The following is a 13117-nucleotide window of genomic DNA, read 5'->3' on the forward strand; positions in this document are numbered from 1 at the left end:
TGCAGACGACACTAATTCAGCGCTGGATACTAGCAGTGTTACCAAACCCTACTGCGAGAAATTGCAAAAGTCCCTTTACTTTTTGACTTCCCCTCGTACCTATGCAACTGCCACATGGCGTTCCACCTGGTGTATTAATATGCAACTGCAATATAAAGTATGCACGTAACGACGCTATGCGGCATGCATCTTGCATTGCGTGACAAGTTGCACGCTATGATGATAATGATGATGATGAGGATATATTGGCATCCCCTTCAAAACGAAGTGGTGACAGTCACCTAGCCAGCTAGTGATGATATGATTGATATGAATATATTTATTGTCATTCCCTTTGAAATGCGGCGGGGACATAGTCACCTAGCCAGCTTAATTTCATCAGGTAACCAATATATATATTTTTTCTAGCATTTCTGTATACATCTCCTCAAACTTCTTTTTCTACCTTAAACCTTTTACCTCGTACCGCTACCTGTGCATCTGCTACATGGCGTAGCCCCTGGTGTTATAATATGCAAATGCAATGCAAAATGTGCACGTAACGACGCTACGCAATGCGCATGTCAGATCGCGTGTTTCCTCACGCGCTAGGGTGTATTTATAGGGCATTTTTCCACTGCAAGCTAGCAAGCGTTGGCATGGCTCAGTGGTAGAGTATCTGACTCCCACGCAGCGGGCCCGGGTTCGATCCCGGCGGGAACTGGGTATTTTTTTTCTCATTCCCGGCGATAGTGGCTACGGGCACCACCGCCAACCGAAATGGCTATTGGAATGAGCCCATAACAGCTTATGCTGTAAAACACTGGGACGTTTCACAATGTGTAAGTCACTGCAGCAGGTTGGCACACATTCCTTCTTCCAAATAAGCATGCTTTTCAATCTGAATGACATCTACGTAAGCATTTCAACACCGTAGTATCTTTCCTGGCATAGCAAGCACTGATGCGGCATGACATGGAATAACAGACCTCCAACGCACCTGAACTGCAGAGTAACATACTGCAGAGGCATATAACGTGACAGTGGCACCAGGTAGCTGAACGTAGGCCCAGACCTCAGGATGCATTGTAGTGTATTGCAGTACTCCTGGCCAAGTGTCACATTGAGTTCAAGTAGTCGAATTGACTGAACGACTGTGTGGCCCCCTAGATCAGAAGATAAGCATAACGCCAAGATTACTAACATTTTAGTGTTAGAAAGCATCAATTCTGCTGCACAAATACAGTCCAATTCCATTAATTTAACTCTGGTTAACTTGATTGATTTTGTCACTTTGGCCCCGGCCAGCATCTGTACATTTTTATGGGGCCAAAGTTCGGTTATTTCAATCCTGAAATCAGCCTTCGCTGTATAATTCGAACTTGGCTGGTCATCATGCATGCTCCCGAACCCAATGGTCTGCAACGGTGACTCCAATAGCTGCAGCGTCAGTCTTGGTGGCATTAGGGTGCAGTGAATGCGTGTCGAACACACATTTCTAGTCGAAAATGCCTATTTTCAGCCTACCACAAGAGGATTATAAGGTGAAAACAGTAGCTCACAATAAATTATTACAGTATTTAACTGATTCTATCACATACATTTTTTTGTTTTCAAAAAATTTTTTTCAGGGATTGCTTGGGCACTGAAATTTGATACAAAACCAAAACCGCATTGAAGCCATTGCTGTGCAAATAGCAGATACATGACTTCATCACAAAACAAAATAACATACCAGGGCAATAAATATGTGGAATAATGAAATGTGACAGTTGTCACTCTTTCTAGGTATAATCTAAATAACACTCGCCACTCATGCACACCAAGGAAACAAATTGTAATATTAAGACAGAAAAGATGTTACACAGACCTTTCCTGCCGTTCATGGCCTTGGAACGGCGATGGGAGGAAGCCAGTGCATCGATGCTGTCAGCACCATTGTCAGTGTGCTCGGCACGCTTGACCTCGGCATCCTGGACACGGTCTGTTTCCACAACCGTAGGCAGAGATCCCAGCTCAAGTGAAGGCTGTGTAGGTGGAACGAGGGCAGTGGGCACCACTCCCAGCTTGCCCCACTGGGCGCTGTTATCTTGCACATCCACAAACACTCGGCCACTGCCAGTGTCAGCCAGGTGGTCCAGCAAGGGCTGGTCATCCAGTGGCTGTTTTGCTTTGGACAGGTCCGGTGAGTCTGGTACACTGTTATTGGACTTGTCTGCAAGGAATACTTGTGTGTTTGAGACATCCTCCACAGTTTCGTTACTCCAAATGCAAAAAGCAATTGGTCTTATATCTGCTTTGAGCATGATGAGCCACTTGAATGTTCACTTTTAGCTCAAGAAAGGTGATTTAACCTTTTAATTTTGGCATGTACATTTTGGCATGGCCTGCTCATTATGGCCAACCGGGTTGCATGGCATGTAGTGAACGCTTAATCAGAGTGCAACATTAATGCAATGCCATGACTGGCACATTATTTTGACAATGCTGGGACCTTCCTTTATGTTTACTACTGGCTAAATGCAGTACTAGTAAGCGTTCTCCATTGTGGCATAGCTACCACTGTCTCGGAGCCCTTGATCATCACAAGACTAAACCATGACTTCTCTAAAGGCAGCTTCGCTTGGGTCTGAAGCCTAGCGACAGGAAGTTTGAGTGTAAGAGGTACTGTAATGGCTGTATCTCTCCTGTCCTTAAACACCCTTTCTCCCAGGTGAGCAAAAGTAGGCCATATTCTGCTCATATTTTCATTACTGTGATTGGGTATGCCATGCAAGGTGCAGGGGCTCAGCAGAGATGAGCATGGCAGAGATACCCTACAGGGATGCACATTCGAACTTATGTCTAGGTGTCCAAGAGTTTTGTGATGCAACAGGAGGTTATGGGTTAATTTTGGTTCCATCTGTGGCAAGTTGCTTGCTTTTCTGTTACTGTTACTTCCCTTGCTCTTCATTAAGAATATAGACATTAAGACACAAATTTAACCATTCCCTATCACTTTAGTTAAGACCAAAGTTCATTTCCCTTGTTCTTTCTTTGATTTCAGTGCGTGTTGGCTCCATGTGTTCATTACTTAACCAAATATCAAGTCCCTCGATCTACCTTATTCATCTCACATATTTTGCATGTTACTAATTTAGCATACTGTTGGCAAGTATTGAGCTATTAATGAAGCATGAAATATGGGATGATAAATAAAACATGGTACATATGGGGCATTCCAGTACACTCATTACTCTATGTGGATGCGCATTAGCATATGCACTGGTAAATAATGGTCAGACTATGCAAATTCGCATAAATATTGTTACATAGAAAGTGGCACGGGAATGACTATATACAGGTGTATTTACAAGCGCATGCGCACGTAGCATTGCCAAGAACGAACAGCCCATGTAAGGTTATATATTCGTTGTCATCATTGTCTTTTCAAACGTGATGATAGACCTGCTCTCGGTTAATGGGAAGAACTGTTCTGTAGCAATATAAAGAGTTGGCATGCTTTAAATGGCACATTGTAAATGCATCTAAACCGTTATTTTTAGTCTTACAAAAGGCACCTGTTCACAGAGTTCACAGAGTTCCTAACAGGTCACTGTTCATGAAAGATGTGTCTAGACTACAAATGAAAGTGCAGTTCAACATAATGTAATCGCATCTCTCATTACCTGATGACTTGGAGGCCTCGGTGGCAGTAACAACTGCAGGACCCACCCTTTGAGCATTGCTGTCTTGAGATTCAGGAATAGCAGCCACACAGCAGTGAGCAGTACACGATGTCAGCACGCCATCTAAGCAATCCGGGGGTGTACCAATCACCTGCAGCAAGTCCAGTTGGCCTGATGAGTTGCTACAAAATGTACACCGATGTTCCAGATGCAGATGAGGTCAAGATGAAAAGTCTGTCAACCTTTGAACCAACCTCTGCGTGCGTATCTTATTACATTTTTCTTTTCAGCTTATTTTTCATGTTCGTGTGCTCGTGGCAGTTGATTTCATTTCACTGATATGAATTGAAAAGGGCCAGAAGCAAATTGAATAAAATCGAATGTTCAATACTTTTTGAATATTTTTCGAATAATGAATAGCCGTTATCATAATTAATATAAAACGATGTTCACATATGCCAGTAATCTTGAAGTTAGCAAGTTTCTGTCATTGCACAGTGCGTTACGAAGCATTGTTTATTAAAAGCACAAGTGGAACATTAGGAGCAAACAAGTAGTTCCTTAAGATGCACGAGACTCTACAGAGAGTACAAATGATTGCTGTACAGCCTGTAAAGTATGGCTACCTAGGTGATGTAGCCTGCTCCACTACGCAAGTTCTCATGTTTTATGTCTATACTATGCCTGCGGGGGTGAAAACTTACCGTACTGTTGCTCCAATTTTATGTTTATTTGGGCGCAGTTGATGTTTTGAAGTATTTGAAAAGTATTAGAAAAATATTTGCATTTGCCGTATAGTGACTACTTAATTCGAAGACTGAAGCAAACAGGACACTGTTCGATTCATTATTCGAAAGTTTCGAATATACGCACACCCCTAATAATTAACTGATTTGTGCAACTTGCCCATATGCCAAGGAACAGCCACATTTTTAAGCTACTCAACGTTGTAATTCTTTTACAGCTGCTCCTTCCTTTCACACGCACGTAAGACTGAATTTGAATGAACTGCACTTCCATTAAATTCAATAATTCAGGTGCACACAAAACATTACCCAGCTTATTGTCACTGAAGATATGGAACTTCACTATGGGAAGCAGATTCAGAAATGTAAACAAAATGTCAAAAAATTTAAAAGAATACAAGGGGAATGTATGCCAACATGTTTACTTCCTAATATCTGTATAACTTAAAACGAATTCTTTAGGAGTGTTTTTGCAGCTCACATTCAGAAAATTTTAACCACCATGTGGAAAGAAAGAGATGTACAAGCAAAAATGGCATCAAGTTATGCCAAAGAGATTTCTTCTGACAGTTTTGCTAGCAACATGTACAACATATCACTAAGGTAAAAATTTTACCAGTCTCAGCTTATGCCTAGAAATTGCACATTTTTGTGTTCCCTTATAAGTAAGCCTGCTATATATTAAAAGGACCGAATTCGCCTCTCAGAGGGTCACTAAAGGCAAATATCAATGGCATATTTGACAGGTCATATCAGAGCACCCTGGCAATGCTCCAAAGTTAGTATAAGATAGCAAGGCCTACTGCAAGCATAAGCAGCCTGCAATGGTAATAGTGAAGTGTGACTATCATTATTAGCTGCACTTAACTTTTAAAACTAGAGAACTTTAAAATGACCAGTTGAACATGCCATTAAATCAAACTACTGTGATTGATTACAGTCCTGAAAATATCTCTGTGTGTTTTGCAGCAAAAATTGACTTGGTCAATGAGAAAATTGCAACTACAGACAGTGCATCTTTTGGAGACAGCAGGTTGCAAGAGAAAATGAACAAAGATATGGCCATACACATATCAGCACAACGCACCAGTGAATGCTATGCTCTCCTGTGAATTCCAGCTTCAAGGAGTCAGAAGGCCACATAAAGAGGGTGCAACACTTCCACATGTAGCATCAGTAAGTTGTATACTAATGGAAAATTCAGTAATAACTGCCAAACTGCATTTCTTACATGCTCCAATGCTATGTAATCACAGAAGAATCTCGCTAAAGGGAACCTCAAAGGGATGGAGAAATATGTTCCGATTAACAGGAGTTCCATTTACTGAGAAAGATGTACAAAAAGAGCGAAAAGCTTAACGATACGAAAGGCAAAGAGGTTGGCCTGAGGTAAGTTCCTCTAGCCAGCTACTCTGCACTGGGGGAAAAGAAAGGACTGTGATGAGTGATGATGATGCAGTCGGCGGCAACTGGATTTATTAGGCGTCACGAGCTTGGTTTCGAGTTATGCACTATCAGCCTATCAAAGCAAAAACTTAGCCCTTACTGCTCCAGTTGGTGGCCTAGTAACATGCAGTTGTACAGGGGGAGTTGAAATTACCAAATGGCGTGCTGTAAGGTGTCTGAAATTTCGGTTGTCTTTATTTTAGTTGTCTATGGGGCGAGTTGCAGTGCTGCGAGTCTGTCCAGGTCTGTACATGTTGTGCATTAAAAATGTATCAAATTTTTGCCAGCTCAAGTCTTTGCCACTGCTTTTAAGGATAGAATGCTGTGTAGGAGACAGGTGTCACAAAATGTATACTTCACATCCTGCCTCTTTTTGAAATCAGCTTTTAGAGCTTGCTTCTGTGGTTCCATTTACAGAGTTGGGAAACCCAACTTTTTTCCATTACCCAAATACAAAACCAACCAATTTAGAGGCTGTTGTTTCATTTAAGCGGTAATTCCATTTAGGCAGTTTCCGTTTACTAAGATTCTACTGTATTGTTTCATTATTAGTTGTTGTGCGCTGCTTGCCAGTTAAGAGGAAGCTTTAGCTTAACTGCTCCTATTAAATACACATAAAAGGAGAATTCGTTTTTCTCGGCAACCACTGCACCAAATTTGATGAGGTTTGTTGCATTTAAAAGAAAAAATTTAAATCTAGTGACTGCTGGTATTGAATTTTTGATTTAGGTTGTAAAGCTTTCATTAAAAATTGGCAAAAAAACGAAAATTTTCAGAAAACGATACTATCAAGTTTACAACTCTAACTCAGGAATGAAAACTTATATCAAAATTCTGTGAACTGCATCTAATAGTACATCTAAAGCGGACAAAATTGATATGTTACACATGAATCCCAAAAAATTTAATAATATGGAAATACAGCTTTTGCAGAACCCTTGTACACAACGTAACGAATTCATGTAAGATATAAATTGACATATCTAATTTGATTGCTTTGAATGATCTAATGGACGCTGTTTACAGAACCGCGATATCTGTTTTTGATGCAGAGCTATTAATTTGTAAACTTCGTGCTTCTATTTTTTTTTTTAACTTTCGAATTTCTGAAAATTTTTTGAACAAAATCCAGGCCCTAAATCGAAATTCCATTTCCTACAGTCACTAGAATTTAACTTTCTCTCTCAAATGCAATAAATTTCATTAAAATCGGTCTAGGGGTTATCTCAGAAAAGCGTTACTGCGTTTTATATGTATTTGAATAGGCCATATCGAAGTTGGGCCCAAGTTAAAGCTTCCTCTTAAAAACAGTAAATAAGATTTTAGCAGCGCTCATTCCATATTTTTTGCTATGGCAGATCCATTCCTGTTCTCTGGTTACATTGTTTTCTCGTCAAAGCTGCAGTCTCACTAAAGGATTTCGACACTTCTGAGCACTAAGCTATCATTTTAGTTTGACTTAGTGTCTGCATTTAGTGTTCCTTTCATGTGGTCAAAAAGAAAGCAGCACAAGCTCACAACACTGTTCCAATGCTTTCGAATTTTGGCAAAACATGCCTAATGTCAAAGCTGAGCTTTTTAAATGTTTGAGATGTACTCCAGCTGTTTACCATTACCTTCAACCTTCAGAAAAAATATTTTGTTCGAAATTAGGAGAAAGCAGCAGTTCTCTATATTCACTGTGAGACATTTCAGTTCTTCGTTGCTTCCACTTCCAAAAAACGTGGAGAACAGGCATGCCTTACCTTGGGCTGCAGGATGGGCACAGAAGTTGTGGCCAAGGGAGGCATAGGTGTGGTTGACGGCTGCGTCCATCGTGTTGCTGAGCCAGCAGCATTGGAAGGTATGGGCACTGCACTGCTTGTGTCTGTTCCTTTCCGTCTTGTGGTGGGTGGCAGTTTGGACTCTGATGAGAGAAATGAACATGTGCGAAGCAAATGTGACTTGTTGTGGATGTGATCTAAGACCAAAATGAATGCTTTACACTCTCATGAGTGACAAAGAAAAATACTAGCAGAAGACGTCATTTGAAGAACAAAGAGGAGGAAGAAGACAAATCTGCAGAATGAGCAAGCCAGAGCAAAAGAGAAAAAGTCACAGTTTTGCCCAGCAGGTAAAGCATTGATAGCGATAGCAAATTATTAGACAGCTACACGAACTAAGCTTAGTCGTTTTGATAGCTTCATAAATTGCTGTAAACATTCGCTTACTAGCTAAATTAACAAACTTGTTATCACGCGCGCACAGGCAACCATGAACACATCTCACTCGATGACCACGAACACTCTCTGTCAGAATCGCAGCATGATGAAGAGTGGCAGCATGGCAAGCGAATTCCCCTTCGTGTTGCCACTTGCGTCAATGTGAACTAGACGCATGAGAACACAGCACATATAAAGCCATATCCGGTCGACTAGCCTTCGAGCCTAGCGCAGATTGCCTCCGAGATAGGACACGCATGGCCGTGCTCAGCCGCCGCAGCTGGAGTAGAAGAGGAGATGCAGGACCTGCCCAGCCTTCCTCCCTTGCGAGCACGAGAAGACACCACCACATCAAACCACCATACTTCTGGCTCACCCTCACAAGCTTACACTCGTACCTACAGCATACGGCACGCGGCAACGATGTTATCGCACTTGGACTTTGTATGGAACGTCACAGCAACGACGGAGATTCACCTGGAGTGTCCATATAATTGCTATTGCTATAAAAGAAGAAGAGCTTGTGACAAGAAACATGGCAGCATGTAAGGAGCAAGAAGATATGGCTGATAAGAATCAGACTGTGTAGACAGGTTATAGAAAGTAAGATTGAACATGCAAGCGCTGCCTTCCCAGGACATTTGGCCAAGGCCTTAGTGTGCTGGTCTGTGCCCTCCATGCCTCAACAGGTGTCACCCAAGATTTCAGGTATGATGACATGGCTCTGTGAGCCATGTCATCAAATTTAGGGCTTCAAGTCTTGTCACATGTCCACAGACCAAGTGGTGGTTCGTGGGCCACATAAAAAATGCGCCAAGTTCATCATAGTGACCTCCCTGCCAACACAATGTGGACATTCTGTTCTTGTTCAGAACTTTCACATATCGATGCTAACCCTGCAGTTTCAAGGAGTGAAAGTAACTGCACAACTTACGTTTTGTTGTTTGCCTTTAGTTAATAAGCTCGTCCAAGGTGATAAATTTGCTCTTCATGGAACCGAGGGGGAGGGGCGACAGAGAAAATTGACAGAAACAAAGTTGCCAGATCTCTCGTGCACTTTTGTTGTAAGTACGAGTGCACTTCGATGCTTAATGTACAGCTCATGCAATAGAGATGGCAGCCAAAATTTGCTTACACACCACAGACCTTGCTTTTGTCATCAGCAAAATAGCACCTCTGTCTCACCAAACCAAAGAGGTTAATTGTTAAGAAATGAATCAAAACCATGAATGAATCAGAGGCGTTCTTGTTCTTTGCTGCATCACTGTTTCCTTCAGGTAATAAAAGAACAAGTCAAGTAGATGTTGTCATAGCACATATTACTGTTAACAATAAGAATTTTTAAGCTCTTTAATTGAAAGCCCAATTTCGTGATCTGGAAATCTTCTGCACTGCATAAGGTCTGAACTTGTCGAAACTTTAAACCTTATGTAAATCGAAAGAGACCATCTTTGCGCACATATGGCCTTACCATTTTCATCGTGATGAAGTTTGGTTGAGTCTGCTGGGTCCTTGTACTTAGTGGCATTGTCAACAGAGTTGCTGTGCCCTTTTGTACCCTGTTCCGCTTGGCTGCTGCTGTTTACAGGCAATCTAAAAGTTTACACAAGAAACATGAGCATAGTTTACCAGTGCATGCAAAAACACCCACAGTGACATAATGTGCTCGCATGTGCAGATATAAATATAAAAGGCACTGGAAACTATGTGAAGCATGTACCATAATTTTCAGAGTCTAAACTCGATGTAGGCTCTGCAATGGTCAATTTGGATAAAATTAAAAGCTTTTTGTTATCTTGTCCACACATGGCACACAATCTGCATGGTCAAATTCACAGTCTATAATATAAAAAAAAATCTAGATAGCAATTGGTGCTAGTAACAAATTGTACAATCAGTCACTCACGTTATGGCAACAGTGCACAGAGTGGCTGTACCTATTCATGGTAGTGAGAATTGCGCTGGACATACCAATTGGGTCCATTATACAACTAAACTTCTTCATCATTTGATTGTACAGGTTGTGACCATAGAGTCTCTCACAGGTCTTTCAACATTACTCGATATGCTTGCTCATGATATTCGGCTCCTAAAAGTTAGTTTTGTAATGTCTCTAAGTCATTGACTGCCTTAACGGTTCCTACTGTGAGGAAAACTGCATGAGTACTTCAAAACACCACATTTACTTGCAGTAAGTGCACCAATAAAAGGGATCTTGTTGTTCCTTAATTTGGTTCTTTTAGCTTTAGCATTTTTTTTTCTTGTGCTTCGATAGACCAAGTGATACAATTAACGGGAATCATCAACCTCATGGCTTGATATCAGTTTGACAGCAACTTCCACCTGCATACATGCACCAATTTTCATCAGTTTCTTCACGTATGCCTCTCATGCGCTGGGAAAACCACTGGAGCTTTAAAAAAATTGTTGCAAGGCCTCTTTAAAGTGCAGCAAGTACATGTCTGTGGGGCACTGTTGTGATACTATGAAGCTGAAGGTGATGGTTTTTCTTGTATGTATTGCCTTTGGAAATCAACTAGATCCACTGTGCTCATGCAGAGATGAAATATGTGACTGAACAGTGTAGGTACACTTCGTCATAAGTGTCAAAGAAATATTAACAGTATTAATGCACGGAAACAAGCTCACACTCTTCTGTGACCATATAAGGAACCAAATGTAAACCTGCTAACATTAAAGTTTGAAAAATACTATAGTTGAAGCCAAAAAATACTAAAAAGCGGTAAAATATATTAAAACATGTTTTATTACTCATGATGTTGACTGTTTACTAAAAAGAAAAATACCAGACTCTGTTTTGTAGGGAGCTTGTGAACAGGCACAGTGCCGTATAGTCACGGCATGAATAATCTGAGCCACAGGCAAACATAAATGTTTAAGAAGTCTCTGTCTCTATTATGCAGATATAAAATTGTGGACACTTTATGACTGCCTTGTAGGATAATATGTTTATGAAAGGGAAAAATCGGTAATCCAACCGACTGTATCATGAAGCTACAGTCATAGCCGTTGTAGCTTCGTGCTCTGACAATTTTTTATTTTCATGAACTTCTCCCCACCTTGTGGGCTTCCACAGAACTGATTTGCCAGATAACTTGTTTATATGATGTAATATAAACATAGTAAAGCATAATATATTACACCTATGAGTGTAGCAAGAAGACCAGCAACTAAACATTGTGCAACTCTGCATTCCTGTGACAATGACATTGAGTGTCTACGTGGCTATAGAAATAATGCATAATACTGAAGTACTTACACATGACGATTGATTGAACTACTCGCTACCAGATCATTCCTTCGCTGCCATTCGAGAATGTACAATGATGCCATGGCAGCTAGGCTGAAAAAGGTGAATAGCAGAGACTTGTTTAAGGCTTCAAACATAACCAAGAATAGGCAAAGGCCAACAGAATAAGGATGTAATTGACACGCTGCCACAGAATGATAATGGCGTAGGTTTCAACAGGTTAATGTTAGATAGTGCATGCACTGAAAATATACACACAAGATTAAACTCAACTTCAGGGGTGCAATCTTGTACGCGTTCCAAAATGGAACGGAGGCGGTCCGTTCCATCGAGCTGCACATGATTGGTCAATTTGAACCGTAAGCCGCACACGATTGGTTAATTTGAACCATGATGATCAAATTGACCAATCGTGTGCGGCTCGATGGAACGGACCGCCTCCGTTCCATTTTGGAACGCATACAAGATCGCACCCCAGAACTTGGTAGACAACAAGCTTATCTTCACACAGGATTTAACAATTAATTCAACTACACCAAAGGCATCAAGAGCCTGCTTGGACACATTAAGAATGGCAGATATGACAAATGATGAAAAGTATTAAATGATTCAAGGTTTAGTGACTAGGCTAACATTATTATTTGCATTTCAGCTACATACAACGCTGTTTTATAATGGAACGTTTTGGTTCACACACACGAAAAATTTCATTTCTTAACTAGTAAGTCTCTCAAAGAGTTGTTCCACACCAAATAAGCACCAATTAAGACACAACAAAAAGCAGTAAGTAAATACAAACATATTATGGCATGCAAGCAGCTACTAATACAAACTGTAACTAATAACAGGGCACATGGTATTAGATTCTTGGACACCTTGCAAACTATGCCATTTGTGAACACCTTCGCTAGGGAAGTATGGAATGCTGGTTAAAACATTGCATTAAATACACCAAAGAATGTTTACAAAAATATGCACACACACCCTTCAGAAATGGGGCTCGCATATTTTTTATTATTAATATGTGATAAAGCATTTTAAGTTGGCTATTATTTCTGGTGTTTCATTCTTGTACAAAGCTAAATCAAATGATCGGATGATTTGTTAACAGAGGAACATGCAGAGATCGCAAGAAGCTAAGATAACTTAAGACAATAGCTCAATCCCTTCAGTCATGGCATTTTCATATAGAGGTGTAGCTTGTTTAATTAGCATTAGGAAAGGGTTGGGGAAAGTAACATAATGGTTCTGATCAACTTAATGGTTCTGATCATTTCCTCGTGCCTTAGCTCGTATCCCAGCGAAAAATTCCTCTGCCTATACGAAAGTGCTACAAACTATTCAGTGAAAAGAACATGATGTTTGAATAACCAATTTGCAGAGCCCTGCTTGAGTATGAATTAAGACTACAATTTGCTCAACAGCTTGCGTGCATGAGCACGATGTAGAAATTGCATAGCGATAAATTATAAATTTGTAGTGTTATATAGTTAAAAAGTTTTCCTGGAAAGTGTGAATTCCTAATTGCTTGAAGATATGAAGGTGCGATCATCGTGACTTTTCCTAATAACAAGGAGAAGTCATGACTGGAGAGCTTAAGATGACTCGACCAGGGGTTTGCCACTCACCAGAATGCCATGACAAGTATGAGAATAGTTATAGTCCCTTGGACAAGTTTGTTGCTGCAGAAGGGCTTTTCCTGTTTCTTCTTGCCCCTCAATGCATTTCTCCTTGAGGGGAAGGAACTGCGACTGTCCGCAAAAGAGAATGATCAAAATAGTATTTTAAAGGTAATTCAACAATACG

The 13117-nt window shown here is 40.6% G+C and overlaps 1 protein-coding gene across 3 annotated transcripts in view; it reads right to left on the bottom strand.

Annotated features, from left to right (window-relative positions):
• Window positions 1–13117, bottom strand: part of LOC119450425 (myelin regulatory factor-like protein) — a 127491-nt gene that overhangs the window by 13475 nt on the left and 100899 nt on the right. For all 3 annotated transcript variants that reach the window (XM_037713867.2, XM_037713868.2, XM_037713866.2), the window contains exons 17-23: window positions 12940–13062; window positions 11321–11404; window positions 9512–9633; window positions 7585–7745; window positions 3648–3798; window positions 1850–2194; window positions 980–1145 (exon numbers count right to left, since the gene is read on the bottom strand). In XM_037713867.2, coding sequence (XP_037569795.1) covers window positions 980–1145; window positions 1850–2194; window positions 3648–3798; window positions 7585–7745; window positions 9512–9633; window positions 11321–11404; window positions 12940–13062 — 1152 coding nt within the window. The remainder of the gene's footprint in view (window positions 1–979; window positions 1146–1849; window positions 2195–3647; window positions 3799–7584; window positions 7746–9511; window positions 9634–11320; window positions 11405–12939; window positions 13063–13117) is intronic.

The sequence above is a fragment of the Dermacentor silvarum genome, chromosome 4 (genome assembly GCF_013339745.2).
Source record: "Dermacentor silvarum isolate Dsil-2018 chromosome 4, BIME_Dsil_1.4, whole genome shotgun sequence".
Classification (NCBI taxonomy): Eukaryota; Metazoa; Arthropoda; class Arachnida; order Ixodida; family Ixodidae; genus Dermacentor; species Dermacentor silvarum.